The sequence below is a fragment of the Hemibagrus wyckioides genome, linkage group LG22, assembly GCF_019097595.1.
Source record: "Hemibagrus wyckioides isolate EC202008001 linkage group LG22, SWU_Hwy_1.0, whole genome shotgun sequence".
Lineage (NCBI taxonomy): Eukaryota > Metazoa > Chordata > Actinopteri > Siluriformes > Bagridae > Hemibagrus > Hemibagrus wyckioides.
This window is the reverse complement of record NC_080731.1, coordinates 5564397-5582830: the sequence shown is the minus strand read 5'-3', so window position 1 is coordinate 5582830 and position 18434 is coordinate 5564397. Positions and strand designations below refer to the sequence as shown.

The 18434-nt window shown below is 39.2% G+C and overlaps 1 protein-coding gene across 2 annotated transcripts in view; it reads right to left on the bottom strand.

The window, feature by feature from the left end:
• Nucleotides 1-1003: 1003 nt before the first annotated feature.
• Nucleotides 1004-18434, bottom strand: part of LOC131343292 (metal transporter CNNM4) — a 36781-nt gene continuing 19350 nt past the window's right edge. Inside the window, exons 5-7 of one of the 2 annotated variants that reach the window (XM_058374854.1) lie at nucleotides 14054-14147; nucleotides 9047-9222; nucleotides 1004-3111 (exon numbers count right to left, since the gene is read on the bottom strand). In XM_058374854.1, coding sequence (XP_058230837.1) covers nucleotides 2869-3111; nucleotides 9047-9222; nucleotides 14054-14147 — 513 coding nt within the window. In that variant the 3' untranslated portion in view covers nucleotides 1004-2868. Of the gene's footprint in view, nucleotides 3112-5006; nucleotides 5130-9046; nucleotides 9223-14053; nucleotides 14148-18434 lie in introns of those variants that run through there. The other variant, XM_058374855.1, reaches the window with a different exon arrangement.

Below are 18434 nucleotides of genomic sequence, written 5' to 3'. Positions count from 1 at the left end.
ATCTGCTGCTAACATCTTGTAGCTAGATACCACAGCACACCTTCAGGGATCTAGTGGAGTCCATGCCACGACAGGTCAGGGCTGTTTTGGCAGCAAAAGGAGGACCAACACAAAATTAGTCAGGTGGTCATAATGTTTTGGCTGGCCAGTGAGTAACTAAATACACACATGGTTGCTTGGTGGTTAGCACGTTTCAACTCGCCCCTCTGGGGTTACGGGCTTGATTCTAGCCTTGTCTGTTCTTCCTGTACTTTTGGTGTTTCCTCTCAGAGTAGAAAGAAATGTGTTGTCAACAGATCGCCATCTGTTAAATTATATGTGCCTTGCGATGGATTGGCACCACATGCAGGATGTGCCGTGTTTCCTGGGATAGACTCCCAGTGACCCTCTGTAGCATAAGTGGTACAGAGGATGGATGGATGGATGGATGGATGGATGGGTGAAAATGGCACCCCTACGCACACTTCACATTTACTGAGAATTTCCTGTAGGTTCATGAATTTCAGAAACTGTTGATTAAAAATGTTTTTACACTTAATGTTGAAATCTCCAAGGTAAATACTTATGCAAGGCACTTGCATACATAAATGAAAATCTATCTATCTATCTATGTTGATACAATAAATAAATGTCTTGAAATAAGATAAATGATTGTGTTATTTGTCTATTGGTCCAGCTCACTCGACACTTAGCTAAACTAAGTTAAACCATAGCTAAATCATTTAGTACTGAGCTGCAAGAGTAAAAATCCTGAAGGATTAAGAGTGTAATAAAGTATTTCACAATTCTTGAAAACTAATTTAATAAATCATCATATATCAACCTCGTGAGAACAAACATCAAAACAGACAACAGACAACAACCTAGAAATCTAGCAGCATCTTTCACAATCGTGGCTTAAAACCCACAAAACCCATGAAGCAGTGAAAATCGAATGGCTGTCTCTCTCTCTCTCTCTCTCTCTTTTTCTGATGAACAGATATCAAAGATCATGAAGAAGATATCAGTTTTCTGATATTTATTTGGCTAACACTGTTGCCCTGCATACAGGTTGTTAAAGATGTGTTATTTTTTCCAGATTTGGTATAAAGCAAAATAAAATCCTCACAGTGGAAAAAAAAAAGAACCAGATCTTAAACACAAACAAAACAAGAAAAGCTAACATCATCAAAAAACAAAAACCCATATAATTATACCCAGGACTCTTGGGAGCCAATTTTGTATAAATAAAATTTTTTTTTTTGGCTTGGATGGGACTACGGATTGTCTTTTAAATGGACCAGAAATGTGACACAATGTGATAAATCAGTACCGAGACATGCTGTTGATCTGAAATATATGTTCTGAAGGCAAGAACCATAAAACACAATTAGAAAAATAAAAGAAGACAAAATGTACATTTCACAAGAAAATATACAACTTGAATTTATACGTCAAATAAATACAGTATACATGTGTGCATGTGTGTGTATGTGTGTGTGTGTGTGTATGTATGTATATGAGTGTGTCTGGTAGGGTTATTTTCAAGTTCAAAAACTGAACCATTCTTAAAGCTCATTTTTGCAAGACTGAAACTGGATAGAATATCATTTTCTCTGACACAGCATTGCTCACTTTCAAAAATAAGAAATAACACAAAACCCAAACAATTATGGAGTCAGCGTTTAGACTCACGATTTTGACAGTGATTCACTTTAGACATAAGCGAAAACCATTTAAAAAAAAAAAAAAAAAAAACCCTTCACTTACAGTAGGCGAATACATGGACTCGATACGAGATGAAATTTCCACATGCTTTAGTTTCTCTCTATTTTTTCTTTTTTTTTTTTGGTCACTTGTTCTATGATGAAAAACAGAGAATCATTTAACATATAGATTATAGATGTGGTGCTTTAGTGTCTTCCCTGAGATACATCTTGGATTTTGGTGAGATTAAGATTGAAGATTCTTCATTCAGAGCATGAACACACACACACACACACACACACACACACACACACACACACGCACGCACGCACACAACTCGGAGCATGACAACACATGACTCTAGAAAATAGCCTCAAGCCTCAGTGCTTTCTACTTAATCTTTTCCTCAGACATCTGTAGCACAGGCCAGATTACTGCAGTCAAGAATTTTAACTCATTTCCTGGTACTTAAAAAAAATAATAAAAAGAACATTAGAGAAAGTGTTGACTTTTAGGGAGGATATTAATCTACTTTGTCGACACATAACCCCTTCTCGCTTATCCAAAACTGTTTTAAAACGTAAACCAAAAACAATCAATTTAGAGCTTAATTTTTACAACTTTATATAAATAAAGGTTTTCCGCATTGAGACTCCTCACACGTATGCCAGACATGCAGTGGATAGAGATTAATCTGAAGAAACGCTGGAATATTCCTGTAATCTACGGTCTAGCTGGACCTCTTATTTCACATTTGATGTCAACTGCTTTTCTCCTCAACTGCTCCCATGTTGCTTTGAAAAACCAGACAATAAAACTTTTCATTTCGAAACAAATCTTTCTTTAAAAATAAAAATTAAAAAATCAGTCTTTAAAATGCCCAGATGGATTGTTTGCTCCAAAACTACTCAGTCCAGGCGCTTCATCCAGACAAAACTTCTCAGTGCAATCACGCCGTTTTTTTCTCTTCCTCCATCCAGTTCTTGCCCTTTATTTTGGCAACTTTGTACAACCGAAGGATATCAGTATTTTAAATGGATTATATGGGTGTATGGGTATGTGTTTCAGGCGACTGCCGGTTTCGCTAATCAGGCTGGAAAAACAGTCTGTGTGTGTGTGTGTATAAATTAGTGTGTTTGATGGTAGTCTCTAAGCATGCTGTTAGAAAGTTGTGCGCGAGTGTCAGATCTCGCTGTGTGTGCTGTGATTGGACTGGCGAGTTGACAGGCAGTTCTGCTCGTTCAGGAGTGAAGTGTGCTCGTCCGGCGGCGTGTCCGTCATGGGGAGTGTGAGCGTGTTGTCGGATGGAGATTGAGACACCACAGGCGTGTTGTTGTCCGGGCGCATCTGCCCGCTGTCGGGAGACTGGGGGGAATTGTCCAAGCGAGACGCCATCAGACCGTTCTGGTACTGAGACCGAGTGATCTGAGAGAGAGAGAGAGAGAGAGAGAGAGAGAGAGAGAGAAAGCATTTAACATAAATTTTAAAATAGTAAAATTGCCTACTAACTCAGCTGCTTTCGCTCTTTCTTAACTGTAAAACAGTCAGGTTTTGAATCTCAGGTCTAAAATCTGTGTCATCAGGGATACTCAGGTTTTCTTCATGACTAACAGAAAAATAAGACATGTTTACTGAGGTGCAGATTTACAGATCATCGCTAAAGGACTGTGTGTGAGTCTCTCATGTGTAGGAAATAATCCTTTCAGTCTAAAAATGCTAAATGAATCAAATGAAACAAAAAAAGTTAAGTAAATCAAATTAAACAAAACAGTTGATATACATCAAATGAAATGTCACTGCTGAAGCGAATCAAATGAAACGCAACTGCAAACATGAATCAAATGAAATAAGACTGCTGAATTGAATCAAATGGAACAAAAATGAGTCAAATGAAATGAGACTGCTGAAGTGAATCAAATGGATCGAAAATGAATCAAATGAAATGAAAATGAATCAAATGAAATGAGACTGCTGAAGTGAATCAAATGGATCGAACATGAATGAAATGAAATAAGACTGCTGAAGTGAATCAAATGAAACGAAAATGAATGAAATGAAATGAGACTGCTGAAGTGAATCAAATGGATCGAACATGAATGAAATGAAATAAGACTGCTGAAGTGAATCAAATGAAACGAAAATGAGAAATAAGACTGCTGAAGTGAATCAAATGAAATGAAAATGAATTAAATGAAATGAGACTGCTGAAGTGAATCAAATGAAACAAAAATAAATTAAATGAAATAAGACTGCTGAAGTGAATCAAATGAAATAAAAATTAATCAAATGAAATAAGACTGCTGAAGTGAATCAAATGAAACGAAAATAAATTAAATGAAATAATGCTGAAGTGAATCAAATGAAATAAAAATGAATCAAATGAAATAAGACTGCTGAAGTGAATCAAATTAAATGAAAATGAATTAAATGAAATAAGACTGCTGAAGTGAATCAAATGAAACGAAAATGAATTAAATGAAATGAGACTGCTGAAGTGAATCAAATGAAATGAAAATGAATTAAATGAAAAGACTGCTGAAGTGAATCACATGAAATGAAAATGAGAAATAAGACTGCTGAAGTGAATGAAATAAAAATGAATTAAATGAAATAAGACCACACACACTCGCACTCACTCCTATGGGCAATTTAGAATTACCAATCAACCTAATGTACATGCTTTTGGACTGTGGGAGGAAACCAAAGTACGCAGAGTAAACCCACACAGGTACGGGTAGAACATGCAAACTCCACCTGTTCGAACCCCGGATTCAAACCCAGGACCTTTTTGCCGTGAGGCAACAGCACTAACCACTAAGCCACCATGCTTTGTATTCATCATATCTCTGTAACGGGCTACGCTCATATCGTATCAGATTCACTGATATCAGTAAATCATTATAAATCTTCAGAAAACAAAATAATGAAGTGCCGAGATTTACAGAGTGAAATCTGTTCTCAAAGCAAAACTTGAATGAATCAAAACTTGCTCAACAGGCATGACGTAGACACTGTCCGAGATGAGGTAAAAAAGCGAAGACAAACGTCTCGTTGTCACGTATCTTTTTAGGCGCAGCCAAATTCCATTGGATTGATTACCCAGGTGTTTAAATCATACAAAAAACCCACCCACATCTTCATAACCTAAGTCAGCATCATCCAGCCAGACAGCTGTGCAACAACTGTTGTTTTGCCAAGAAAAGCAATCTGAGCTGATTCAGCTCACTCAAAGACGTGATGTTAAAATGTGGGAGAGAAAACACTATTTGTTAAAGTCCATCAATTCCAGATAAATTTTGTAACATGGAAGTACATTTGATCCAAGAAATACAGCTTCAGCAGATTGTATTGCATCCAGAAAAATCTTTCAAAATCCTTTGATTTGAAAAACGTTTGATTTCAAAAACGGCCATCAGACCGTTCTGGTACTGAGACCGAGTGATCTGAGAGAGAGAGAGAGAGAGAGAAAGCATTTAACATAAATTTTTTTATTAACTTTCTTACTTTCTTAACTGTAAAACAGTCGGGTTTTGAATCTCGGGTCTAAAATCTGTCAGTATCATCAGGGATACTCAGGTTTTCTTCATGACTAACAGAAAAATAAGACATGTTTACTGAGGCGTAGATTTACAGATCATCGCTAAAGGACTGTGTGTGAGTCTCTCATGTGTAGGAAATAATCCTTTCAGTCTAAAAATGCTAAATGAATCAAATGAAACAAAAAAAGTTAAGTAAATCAAATTAAACAGAAATACAACTTCAGCAGATTGTATTGCATCCAGTTTTTACATGGAAATTATGTGGGTCACAGATTTAGTCTTTATCTGAAAAAGAAAAATCTTTCAAAATCCTTTACAAACGCGGTAGTCGATTTTTCTGTGATATTTTTTTTTATAGAATGAACTTATGATCTTGACGCACTCTGTGCTCAAAAAATATCATCAATCATTCCATTTCATCATCTGTATTGACCGTCTCATGCTACATGACTACACTGTGAATTTCCCTTTGGAATGAATAAAGTATCTATCTATGACAACTATATCTGTCAGTGTAGATCTCATTATGGACGTGTCCCAGGCTGCGGTGTGAACCATGAGCGAGTTGCTTAAAATGAAATGTCTCCTTTACCTCCCTATGAAACTTTGTCTAAGCATGCTACAGTACATTTAGTTCATTTCACCTAAGGTTTCTTGGCTAATGGCAGGGTAGATCAGCATACTGACAAAAACTGCTAGGCAGCAAATCAACTTCTAGCAAATGGTAATATCCGTCTTATGATATTTTACTCATTTGTATTCGTCATGCACATGGCCATTAAGCCAAGAGATCTGATGATGGTTTACGGGAAAAAACACCAAGTTTCTAACATCAGATAAAACTCCAGAATTGTCTAAAGCAGTGCTTAATTTGAGCCAGATCCTGTCGGATCCTGTCCCGGAAAATGTCCGATTTTTGTGTTTTGCGTTCCGGTATTTATTTTAATCGATCCGGCATTAACTTGTGCCTGGTGACCTAATAGCATATGTGTGTGTGTGTGTGTGTATCTGTGTGTGTGCACGCGCGCGTGTGTGAATGACTGAGTGAAACACAGCGAGCAAGGCTGAGTGGGTTTATGCAAATACACTTAGAGGTAATGTTTAGCTATTGGTCCTCAAAATATGTTTTTGACCAATCAGCTTTCTTAAGTTTACAATTACTCTAACTGGTTGGTGATTATTGTTTCGCGCGCAGTGAGCTGCGGAAAGAAAAAATGGTTTATTGGTCTACCTAAATAAATATGATATTTTAGAAATGTCAAAGAGGCCGTCAAATATTTTCATTTTTTTTAAATCCACAAGAAAAGCTGATGGTGTGCCTGATCAAAAGAGATACCGAGAAGATGGAACTGCACACCTGGATGAAGATAGCGGGAGACAGAAGCAAAGCGAGTTACACCGGTCAGAAATAACGGAGGACGCAACCACGCCGTCGGTGACAGAAACTTCCACTGATCAGATAAATGACATTGAGCACAGTCGTACTAAATCGCATATGGTAGCAGAAAGCCAGAAGAGCCAGTCAGTACACAATTATAGAGTTGTTGATGTACAGGCTGAACAGATTAATACTTCTACAGTATTTCGAACAGCTTACAATGAAGCAAAACGCAATAGACCTGCCCATGGAGTCGAGCACGAAATAGATTTTCAAGAGTTAAATGACTTCGACTTGGGGCATTTATGATTGCGCTATCACCGTTTATATGTCATGACACCGTTTGATGTCATGTTCCGGGAAAACTGAAGTTGTGTGGTTGGTGTTGGTCACAGCGGCGAGAGACTGCTGGTTTTGTTGTTTGAAATTATTCATCCACAAATTAAGCACTGGTCTAAATATTTAGTGTTCAGTAAGTGATTCAGATTCGAAAAACTTGCGAAATCTCGTGCTTTTTTTTTTTTTTATTCGATTTACATGCTGAAACTTAACTATTCATGAGACATACACTATATTGCCAAAAGTATTCGCTCACCCATCCAAATAATCAGAATCAGGTGTTCCAATCACTTCCATGGCCACAGGTGTATAAAATCAAGCACCTAGGCATGCAGACTGTTTTTACAAACATTTGTGAAAGAATGGGTCGCTCTCAGGAGCTCAGTGAATTCCAGCGTGGAACTGTGATAGGATGCCACCTGTGCAACAAATCCAGTCGTGAAATTTCCTCGCTCCTAAATATTCCACAGTCAACTGTCAGCTGTATTATAAGAACGTGGAAGTGTTTGGGAACGACAGCAACTCAGCCACGAAGTGGTAGGCCACGTAAACTGACGGAGCGGGGTCAGCGGATGCTGAGGCGCATAGTGCGAAGAGATCGCCAACTTTCTGCAGAGTCAATCGCTACAGACCTCCAAACTTCATGTGGCCTTCAGATTAGCTCAAGAACAGTGCGCAGAGAGCTTCATGGAATGGGTTTCCATGGCCGAGCAGCTGCATCCAAGCCATACATCACCAAGTGCAATGCAAAGCGTCGGATGCAGTGGTGTAAAGCACGCCGCCACTGGACTCTAGAGCAGTGGAGACGCGTTCTCTGGAGTGACGAATCGCGCTTCTCCATCTGGCAATCTGATGGACGAGTCTGGGTTTGGCGGTTGCCAGGAGAACGGTACTTGTCTGACTGCATTGTGCCAAGTGTAAAGTTTGGTGGAGGGGGGATTATGGTGTGGGGTTGTTTTTCAGGAGCTGGGCTTGGCCCCTTAGTTCCAGTGAAAGGAACTCTGAATGCTTCAGCATACCAAGACATTTTGGACAATTCCATGCTCCCAACTTTGTGGGAACAGTTTGGAGCTGGCCCCTTCCTCTTCCAACATGACTGTGCACCAGTGCACAAAGCAAGGTCCATAAAGACATGGATGACAGAGTCTGGTGTGGAGGAACTTGACTGGCCTGCACAGAGTCCTGACCTCAACCCGATAGAACACCTTTGGGATGAATTAGAGCGGAGACTGAGAGCCAGGCCTTCTCGTCCAACATCAGTGTGTGACCTCACAAATGCGCTTCTAGAAGAATGGTCAAAAATTCCCATAAACACACTCCTAAACCTTGTGGACAGCCTTCCCAGAAGAGTTGAAGCTGTTATAGCTGCAAAGGGTGGACCGACGTCATATTGAACCCTATGGGTTAGGAATGGGATGTCACTTAAGTTCATATGCGAGTCAAGGCAGGTGAGCGAATACTTTTGGCAATATAGTGTATGTAAGCACAAATTCCTTACAGAAACAAACAGTTTAATGTTTAGTATAGCTAATAATTTTTTTTACCAAATCACAGGTTTGTAGCAGTGGCCCACAATATAAACCACCTTCTTAACAAATGTCAGCATTGATAAAGTATTTCTTAAGAACTCCGTCCATAACTTTCAGATTCAGCTCAACTCTTTTGGGTGACAAAAATTTAAAAAAAAGAAAGAAAAAAAAAGGTATTCGAGGGATATAAGGCGATGATCCATTGGCCTTTCCAGATGTTGCTAGGCAACACAGGCTCACTGCCACACTGACCTAGTAGTCGAAAGTGGGAACTGAAACTAGCACTAACAGAAATACTATTTCAGAGTTTGTCTGAAAGGTCACTAAATAACAGACTATTAAATCATGTAGTTTGAGGCTGTGTCAATGCCATCCTGTCCTGAATAAATCTATGGTCCTGAGCTGCTGGCAAAATCCCAACTAATGTTATGGTATTCCTAAGTCTGTGACCTAATGATCCTGTATCAGCGTATTCATCGATAGAGACTAGAGGAATTTCTGTAAATCGATCTGGATTAGAACGTCTGCTGGATGTCATAAATGTGAAGAATTCGAAACAAAATATCTGTGCTCACCTTGACGATCTGCAGGTCCGTCAGCGCACGTACGTTGAAGTCGGGGACGTACTGTGCAGATAAGGAGCTGTTCAGCTGCGTGTTGCTGCCACTGATGGACAGGGACTCAGAGCGATCCGTGTAGTTAAGAGACGACGAACGGTTTAGTCCGCTGATGTGAGACGGTGAACGAAACTCTGAAACACACACACACACATACGAAACGAACTATGTAATATACTATATAATGAAATTCCCATCCTTATTCATTTCACACACAGGCTTAGTAGGATACAAGTTAAGTGTATATGGTGCACAAGTTTACTCGCTCATACAAAAACGTATGCTCACACCACCATATATTAAGCCGAGAGCCATTACAGAGACAGAGCGAGAGAATTCAGAGTAAACACATACAGAGACACCTGAAATCCTAGAAGAGCGAATATATCAGTTTATCAGTCTATATTGTGAGCATAGAGATATATAGAGAACAGCATGTTCATGGTAATCAGAAGAGCAACAAAACTTATTTCATATGTGGCTCATGCAGGTCAGCGCTTCCAACACAGTTGCATGCTGGGTAAGGACAACTACAAGCCATTTTGAAGTTTGCCAGGGCACTGACAAGGGGAGAAAAGTGTAGGTTAAATGTTCCCCAATGGTTTAGTAGTTGTGGGTAAATGTTGGAATAATTCACAGAATTTTGGTGGTTCAGTTCCCTTCTCTACCCTGTATGTGGGTGAAGTTTGAATGTTCTCCCTATTCTTCAGAAGTTTCCTCTGAATATCTCACCCAGTCCTGGCATCTCTAAACTGTGAATCAGTGTGTGGGTGTGTGCATGTGTGAGATTGTGCACTACAGTTAGTTAACACCACATCCAAGGTGTCTCCCAACTAGACTCCAGGTTTCCTGCAACCTTGTGAGAAATAAAGAGGATGTTATCTTGACTCAGGTCTGAACCTATAAAAATCTATATTATTTTAATACATTTTGAACATTTGAACTGCATCACATGCGCGCACACACATTCACACCGTGAGGTGATTTAGTGGAACCAGTTCAATAAACTGGTATAAATTTGTGAGGTGGGAGGAAACTGGATAATCCAGAACAAAACATGAGGTGAAGTCAACACCACATCAGTCTTCTCAACTACCACTTCCTTCCCTGTTTACGTAGCAATGTCGAATCAACATGGCCACTCACACTATGTGCAACGCAAAGCACCGCTTTCTACTTTCACAGGAAGTTTATACCAGCATACCTGGCTTTATATTCAGTTCATATGCAGTCAATTTGGTTAAATCGGTATCACTAACCATACTCTCTATTCTTTTGAGAAGATAATCACAAACATTACAGTTATAACTAACATTAGCCGGCTAGCTTGCTGCCGACGCTGCTCGATTTTGTCTACTGACAAGCTTGTTTATTTACTTATTGTTCTTTTAATAACGTGTCAGCCTACTCCCAGATAGCAAAATAGGTCTGGCCCAGATCTGGCCCACACAATGCACTTACACCTAGCCCACATACCACAAAGAATGACGGCCCTTTGGTGGCCCACATCTGGTTTGCCAGAGGTGGGCCAAACATGGGCCAGCACAACGCTAGGACTGGGCCACACCATATAAACCAAACCATAACCGGGCCACGTCTGGCATGCCATCATATAAACAGTGACATCACTGCCAGACCCGGTCCGCATCTGCTTGACATACCACTTGCCATGCCAGAACTCAGCCAGCAGTGCCGGCTTAATGCCAGATCTGGCCCAGACCAGTCTGCTATGTGGGCTTTGGAGGTAGGTAAAACAGGACACTCTGTGGCTTCTTACAGTATTACAACAATGAAATCTTACAACCTTTCAACTGTCAACAACAGCAGCAGCAGCAGGAATATACGCTCCTTCACCTAAATGTTCAATATGAATTCTGTGATTTTTCTTGGTGACAGCACGACAATGCATTATCTTGTAAATATGGTCTGATTGTGTCTGGAGTCAAGGAGATATGAAGGAAGTGTCTCTCTCTTTAGCCAACTCATTGCTAAAGCTAATCGCTGTGGTACAGAACCAGTAACCACTCAGGCGTGTAAAAGTGTGCTTAAAGTAGTATTTCATAAGCTTTCTGTGCTTTAACACGGTAAAAAGAAGATATGTTTTCACAGAGGTGTCCAGGATTGAGTCATGATGCTATTACAATGAGCATATTATCATTTAAGAGACACCACAAACGCAGGATTACTGTGAGGATATCTTCATAACAGTCAGCTAGCTCCCTCTACTGGCGGAATGCTGACACAAACAACCGCTACGAATGTCCCCTCATTAGTCTTATTTACTGTACATCAGGGGTCCCCAGACTTTTTCCTGTTTTTCATTTTTCCTTTCTTTAATGGGGGGCCGGGTTGGTCTGTACCAAAAAATTACATGGCCCGTATTATTGTGGAGATTTTATAATGATTTAAAATGTATTTATTATGCCTCCTAATGCTAGAATAGTTTATTATTTTGTTATGCACCATACAGACAAATGATCATTACTTTTCGACACTTTGTCCGCTCTCATTTGGCCTTGCAAGCTAGCATATTTGTCATTGTGGTGGGTTTCACAGTGTCGGAGGGGATTCTGTTCTTTGAACTCAGACACTGTTTCTTGACAGCCACTTCTTTGCAATGAACAAAAACCTTGTCTACTTTTGGTTAAATACCCTACATTCTGAATCAGGTTTTCTCTTTCCCAACTGTTTGGCCAATTTGTTGTTGCTTTGAGCTTTCTTGCTGGCTCGTGCGTCACCTGTTTGTTTGCAATGGTACATTATGTTGAATGTTAATGGTGTTTAACGGCGGCCGTAGTTTGGGGACCCCTGCTCTACATGATCATAAAGTTATGATAAGGAAAAAGTTAGCCCCACTGTGAATATTTTAAATGTTTTAATACGAGAGTGGGAGTTAATGGAAATCCATAAATACGATTATGTATTGCTTGTTTGCCATCTTTCCTTATAACACACTGAAGCTGAATTCTTGAATCTGATTGGTCAGAGGGTTCAATTTCTATAACAGCAGCTTTGACAATGAAGGTTTAATATAAATAACAGATTTATTTTTATATAGTACGTTTCTATAGTAATAACACGTGTACGGCTATACATTTACATAATCTATGACTAATAAGAAGCTAATATATAAACAACCGTGTAATTTAAAAATGAAAAATAATAGTCATGGATATGGTGTTTTTATAAAGGTTTGTTTATTTTAATGTTTATGGAAAGAGTCTCCAGTTTCACGGCTGTGCAATCCTTTCCCATTTGGTCTCTGTCAAGTTTTTTTAGCCATGAGAAAGTCTTAAGGACGTTTCAGTTTTTTTGTAACATCACAAGCTGCGGTTCGAGTGAAAGAAGAAGAAGAGAGGCTGGTGAGGGAATGATGGCTGTAACTGCTATAATGCAAATGAAAGAGGAAGTAACTTGTTCCTAAAAACGACATACAGTTAGTGAAAAATAATCAAGGTTAGGTTGGTAAGAGTAATTTATTCTATATTTATCCATCCTCGCAGTCAGGCAAAAAAATGTTTGGGAAGAACCTGAACAAGCAAACTGTTTTGTCTAGGTCACTTCATGCTCTTATTGTGATAGAAAAATATATAAATATAAAAAAATATTATTTAGTTTTATGACTCTGGGAAGCGCTTCTGCTCCTTCAAGGCAGACACAAAGGGAATGAGGAGGAGCTTCTAACCACAGACTATTCGGACCCTCAACCGGGACAAGACTTAGAGCTTGACCTTATCTGGACTTGGCTCACAACATCCAGTCCCTTAAATGGACTTTCTGCACAGAAAACTTTACAAATATGCACTAAATACTGCAAATGAGCACTTATAGACAGCAATATTCCATGCATATCAGTCATAGTGTAGAACATGCACGCTATATTTTTATATATTTCTTCTATATTTTGTCTATTTATTTTTTCTTGTACAGCTACGTCCATTTATTGTACAAATTTATCAAATTTGTATTTATAAAAGTACTATAAAAAGTACCGAGAGTTTTGATCGAAAAATTCCTAATTATTCTGGTCCTAATCATTATTAAATCTTTCTATGTACTTCGAGTCATTTATGATCAGCCAAAAATGTCCATAATGCTTCACACACTTCAAATGTCTTTGCAGTGACATTTTAACAAATACAGAATGTGCCTAGGAGCATAAAATTGACATCGAACGGACAAAATGGACAATGCTTTAGGCAACACAAAGCGCTGAATGACCAAAGGAAGGACGTGATATACATGTGCACTTCATCGAACTTCAAAATTAGTTGTGAACACGCTTCATGCTGTTCAAGGATCATCTCCATCACCCTTTTTAGTAATCTTAATTTAGGATTAGGAATAAAAAGGGTCTAATAGATGCATGGCTGCTACCACACCCGTTAATAATCCCAGTGCGCAGTTAGAGAACTCACACGCCGGAGGTTTTACCTGGAAAACGGGAGAAGATAGAACACCTCATTAGAGAGAGGTGGCGCAGACGAGAAACTTTCCCTGAGGGAGTGCGGAAAGGAGGAGCTGTAAGACACGATGGCGCGGTTCTGAGAAAGTTTCCATGTGAAGATGGAAAACAGAATGTGAGAGAAGACAGTTACAAAGAGACAAACAAAAGCAATGGAAAAAAACTACACTGCGTTTTCTTGGAAGTGTTTTAAAGGCTGGAATGCTAGTGTTAACTTCGACCACTAGGTGGCAGTAACACATCATAGATGATTCAGATCCATGACGCATGCATGCTTCCCATGGTCTGATCATGATGGGTGGCCCTTTTGGGTGGATTAAATATGGATTATGACACAAAATGAGTGTTTTAGGTGGAACTTGGTAATACTGTCACGTGTTTATGTGATAAAATCTTCTAATGTTCCACTTAACTCCAGAGAGGTGGGAATCACTCAGGAGTATTTGAGGCTTGAAAGAAAAGTGTGTGCGTGTGTGTGTGTGTGTATCAGTCCCACTTACCTAATGTGGCGTTAAGTGCCATGACACCATAGTAGGAGAAAGGCCCCGTCTCAAACTTCATATTCTCATTACCAGCCTCCACCTCCACACGACCCTGTAGACACACACACACAGGTTTGTGTTGCTATAGAACAAACCACACATCAACATCCAAGACATCTAGAAATTAATATTTTACATAAATACACTATATTGCCAAAAGTTTTGGGACATCCCTCAAAATCATTGAATTCAGGTGTAGTTTTTCAGGGGTTGAGCTTGGCTTACTCTTAAAGCTTCAGCATACCAAGACATTTTGGACAATTTCATGCTCCCAACATTGTGGGAACAGTTTGGGGATGACCCCTTCCTGTTCCAACATGACTGCACACCAGTGCACAAAGCAAGGTCCATAAAGACATGGATGAGCGAGTTTGGTGTGGAGGAACATGACCTTCCTGGACAGAGTCCTGACCTCAATCCGACAGAACACCTTTGGGATGAATTAGAGTGGAGACTGCGAGCCAGGCCTTCTCGTCCAACATCAGTGCCTGACCTCACCCAGGTGCTTATAGAGGAGTGGTCAAAAATTGCCATAAACATACTCCTAAACCTTTCCAGAAGAGTTGAAGTTATTATAGCTGCAAAGGAGGGTGAATCCATATTACATTCACGTGCATGTAAAGGCAGACGTCCCAAAACTTTTGGCAATATAGTGTATGTAATAACTATGAGCATGCTCACGTACACTCTGTGGGACGGTATATTAATCTGCGCTGCTCTTTGTGTGCTACTTTACTGTAGTGTAGTGTATTATCTGCCTTGTAGTGCTTTCTATTGTATGTATTGTGCTATTTGTTTTGCACTGTCTAAACAAGTTTGCACACATGTACTTCATGTGGAACGGTGTGATTATACTAGTCCCTAGTTTCTGCTTGTTTTATGTAGCTTAATGTCTTTCACTATGTAACTGCACCAGCTTTATAGGATCAAAATGATGATCAAAAAAAACTTGACTTGAATATCAAATACGATAACATGCGCTTGTGCTGTTTTCAAGTACTACTGGAATTACTGTAAATACAAGTTTCCAATAATTCTGAGAGTCAAACTTCACTCTTTTATTATGCAAAAGAACAAATACAACTTTTCTTTTGGTTGCCCAATTACGTTCCCTCTGTTTAGGCCATACACCAAATTATGACGCTTAAATCTCTAAGCTTTGGTTGCATTTTGTCCATTTTTGGTGATAATGTAATAAAAACTTTGAAGAGGGAAACAGGACAATCTGAAGAGCTTGTGAAGGCAGCATTAAGTGATGGCTAAAGATAGACAGATTAGTGGACAGAAGAGAAAGATGGGTGGATGGACAAGCACAGAAACGGGCCTGTGGCGAAAAACAGGTGTGTGTGTGTGTGTGTGTGTGTGTGTGTGTGTATTTGATTCAATAAGAAGGGAGCTTTAGCTGGGAATGTGAGAACTGCAGCATCATCATAGCACAATTAATCCTCACTGTGACTGAATCTGCTCTCTCTGTCTCTCACACACAGACACACACACACTCTCTCTCTCTCTCTCTCTCTCTCACACCACACACACACTCTCTCTCTCTGACACAGACTCTTTCTTTTTCTCTGTCTCACACACGCTTGCACACACACACACAGTTACACATACTCTCTCTTACACACACACATTCATTCATTCACACACTCACTCTCACTCTCTCTCTCTCTCACAAACACACAAAAGCACACTCACTCTCATTCATTCACTCTCTCTCTTTCTCCCCCACACACTCATTCACTCACTCTCTCTCTCTCACACACACACACACACCACACACACACTCTCTCTCTGACAAAGACTTTCTTTTTCTCTCTCACACACGCTTGCACACAGTTACACATACTCTCTCTTACACACACTCACACACATTCATCATTCATTCACACTCTCATTCTCTCTCTCTCACAAACACACAAAAGCACACTCACGCTCTCATTCATTCACTCTTTCTTTCTCCCCCACACACACACTCACTCACTCTCTCTCATTCACTCTCTCTCTTTCTCCCTCACACTCTCTCTCTCACTCAGTGTAATCGCTAGCCCACTGTTTCAGAGCAAAGGTATTCTGTATAACGTAACCCTCCCCACCCATGGCCTGTTTATTACACATAAATCATCCATGTCATTACACTGACATAGACAAGCAGATCGACTCCACCTTCGGGAACGCCCTTAATGCCAGAGCTTGCAGAGTTCTTGCATCACACGTCTTCTGGCTTGTGTCAATTCAAATGTGTAATGTATTGAGTCCTCAGTTTTCTGTGTGAGAATCATTTATCAGAAGGATGAGTCTCAGCAGGACATTTCTAGGCAAAACTATCATCAGGAACAACACTGGTGAGCACAGAACAAGATATTGTGAAAACTTTCCTCTCACTTTGACTCACATTTTCTGTAGCAGTAAAGGCCAGAAGATCATCCCTGTCGGAAATAAGCACACAGAGCAAGACCAGACCAAAACCAAGACCAAAACTGACTCAACTTTTGCTTAGGTCTTGGTTCCACAGACATTTTAGGATATGATTAAATTAACCATGCAGTACAGCGGTGCAACTGGGTAGAGTCTCCACCTCACAACCCCTGAGCTCAGGTTACTGGCTGTGCGGAAGTGTGGACTCATGTTCTCACAGCATCCACTCAGGTTTCATCCAGGTTCTCTGGTTTCCTCCCACCTTACAAAAACATGCTGGATATGCTAAATCGCTCCTAGGTGTGAATTAGTGCATGAAGGTGTGCATGCAATGTGCGCTGTGATGGACCCGCATCCCATCAAAGACATATGTTCCTAGCTCACGCATTAATCATACTCAGGATCAGTTACATCTCTAACCAGGATAAATCACATAGTTAGGAGGAACAAATGAATCAGACCAATTAAAAGACAACATTTTTCACCTTTTAATTCTATAAAAAAAAAAAATTGCACAGCTCTCCAGCACTTTCAATTCTATTATTAAGATTTTTTAAATTGTTTTTAACGTTGGATTTTTATCCACATTTTTTAAAGGCCAGGCAAGAATTGCATCATGTTATGTCAAAGGTTTAGCACCAGTTTTCTTGACAGCTTTTAACAAGCAAGTTTAACAAGAACCCTGACGCAGCTTTGGGATCAATCATGACCTCATAATATAAAAAAAAGAAAATATAATAAATAAACAAATTAATTAATTAAATAATTAATTACAAATAAAATAAAATACAATAAAAAAATAAATAAATAAATAAAATATAAAATAAAATAAAATAAAATAAAATAAAATTGGGGGGGGCACAGGTAGAAGAAAAAGTGATTTATGGTTTCTCTCTGGTTTTGATTTGCCTTTTTTTTAAAGATTATTTTCTTATTTGGTATAAATAAATAATTACAATAATAAGTATCCAGCATATTCAATATTTATCAGCACTGCACATATTGAACATATATCTCTGCTGAATGATTTAGTGGCTGCAGTGAAAGTGAAGAGATTTAACCCTTTTTATCACACTATCTGAAATGGAAATTGCCTGCCTGACATTTCCAGTCAGTATAAACAAATGGATGATTTATTTCTGGCTGTGAGTCTGATATAAAATGAGTCAGGAGTCTCCGAGTGTCTGCTTTCACATGAGCTTCATATTAAGCACCACTGTGGAGTGAGACATGACAAAAACATTCAATACTGAACTTCTGACACAACCAAACAAGAGCAAATTCCATTTTTTGGCTTCTGATAAAATAAAAAAAAATAAAAAAGTTAATTCTAACATGAAACTAAATGGAAAACAATTTAATGGCATAATCTGAATAGAGTCAAATTCTTGTGATTAGAAAGTAGAATTAATTTATTCAAGAATTAATTAATTAAAGAAATCTCATGCACACCTCAGCGAAGATCGAAGACAGAGCTAGAAGCTCTCTGCAAATCGTATAGACTTTGACATTCTAACTGTATGAATAATACAGTGAGTGAGTGAGTGTGTGTGTGTGTGTGGTGGTGTGACAACTCGAGCCAGCAGTGTTCCTGAAAATAACTGCATGTCAACTGCCTATCATTCATACAAACAGGAAGCTAAACTGCCACTTGTGACACACAGAGACAACCTGAATATATGTGTGTGTGTGTGTGTGTGTGTTTTGGATTTGTCCTTCACCTTTATATACGATATTATATATTAAGTATTATTAAGTATTAATGTGCCAATTATCCTACTAGGGCAAGACACCAAGTGTTAGTGAGTCTCTCACCGTCTCTCTGAATGCCAGTAAAGGTCACTACAGCAGCTTATTAAAACTCCTAAGGAGCACCGCTGTGAACTGCTGCTGCTAGGATCCTCAGCCCTAATCCTGATCC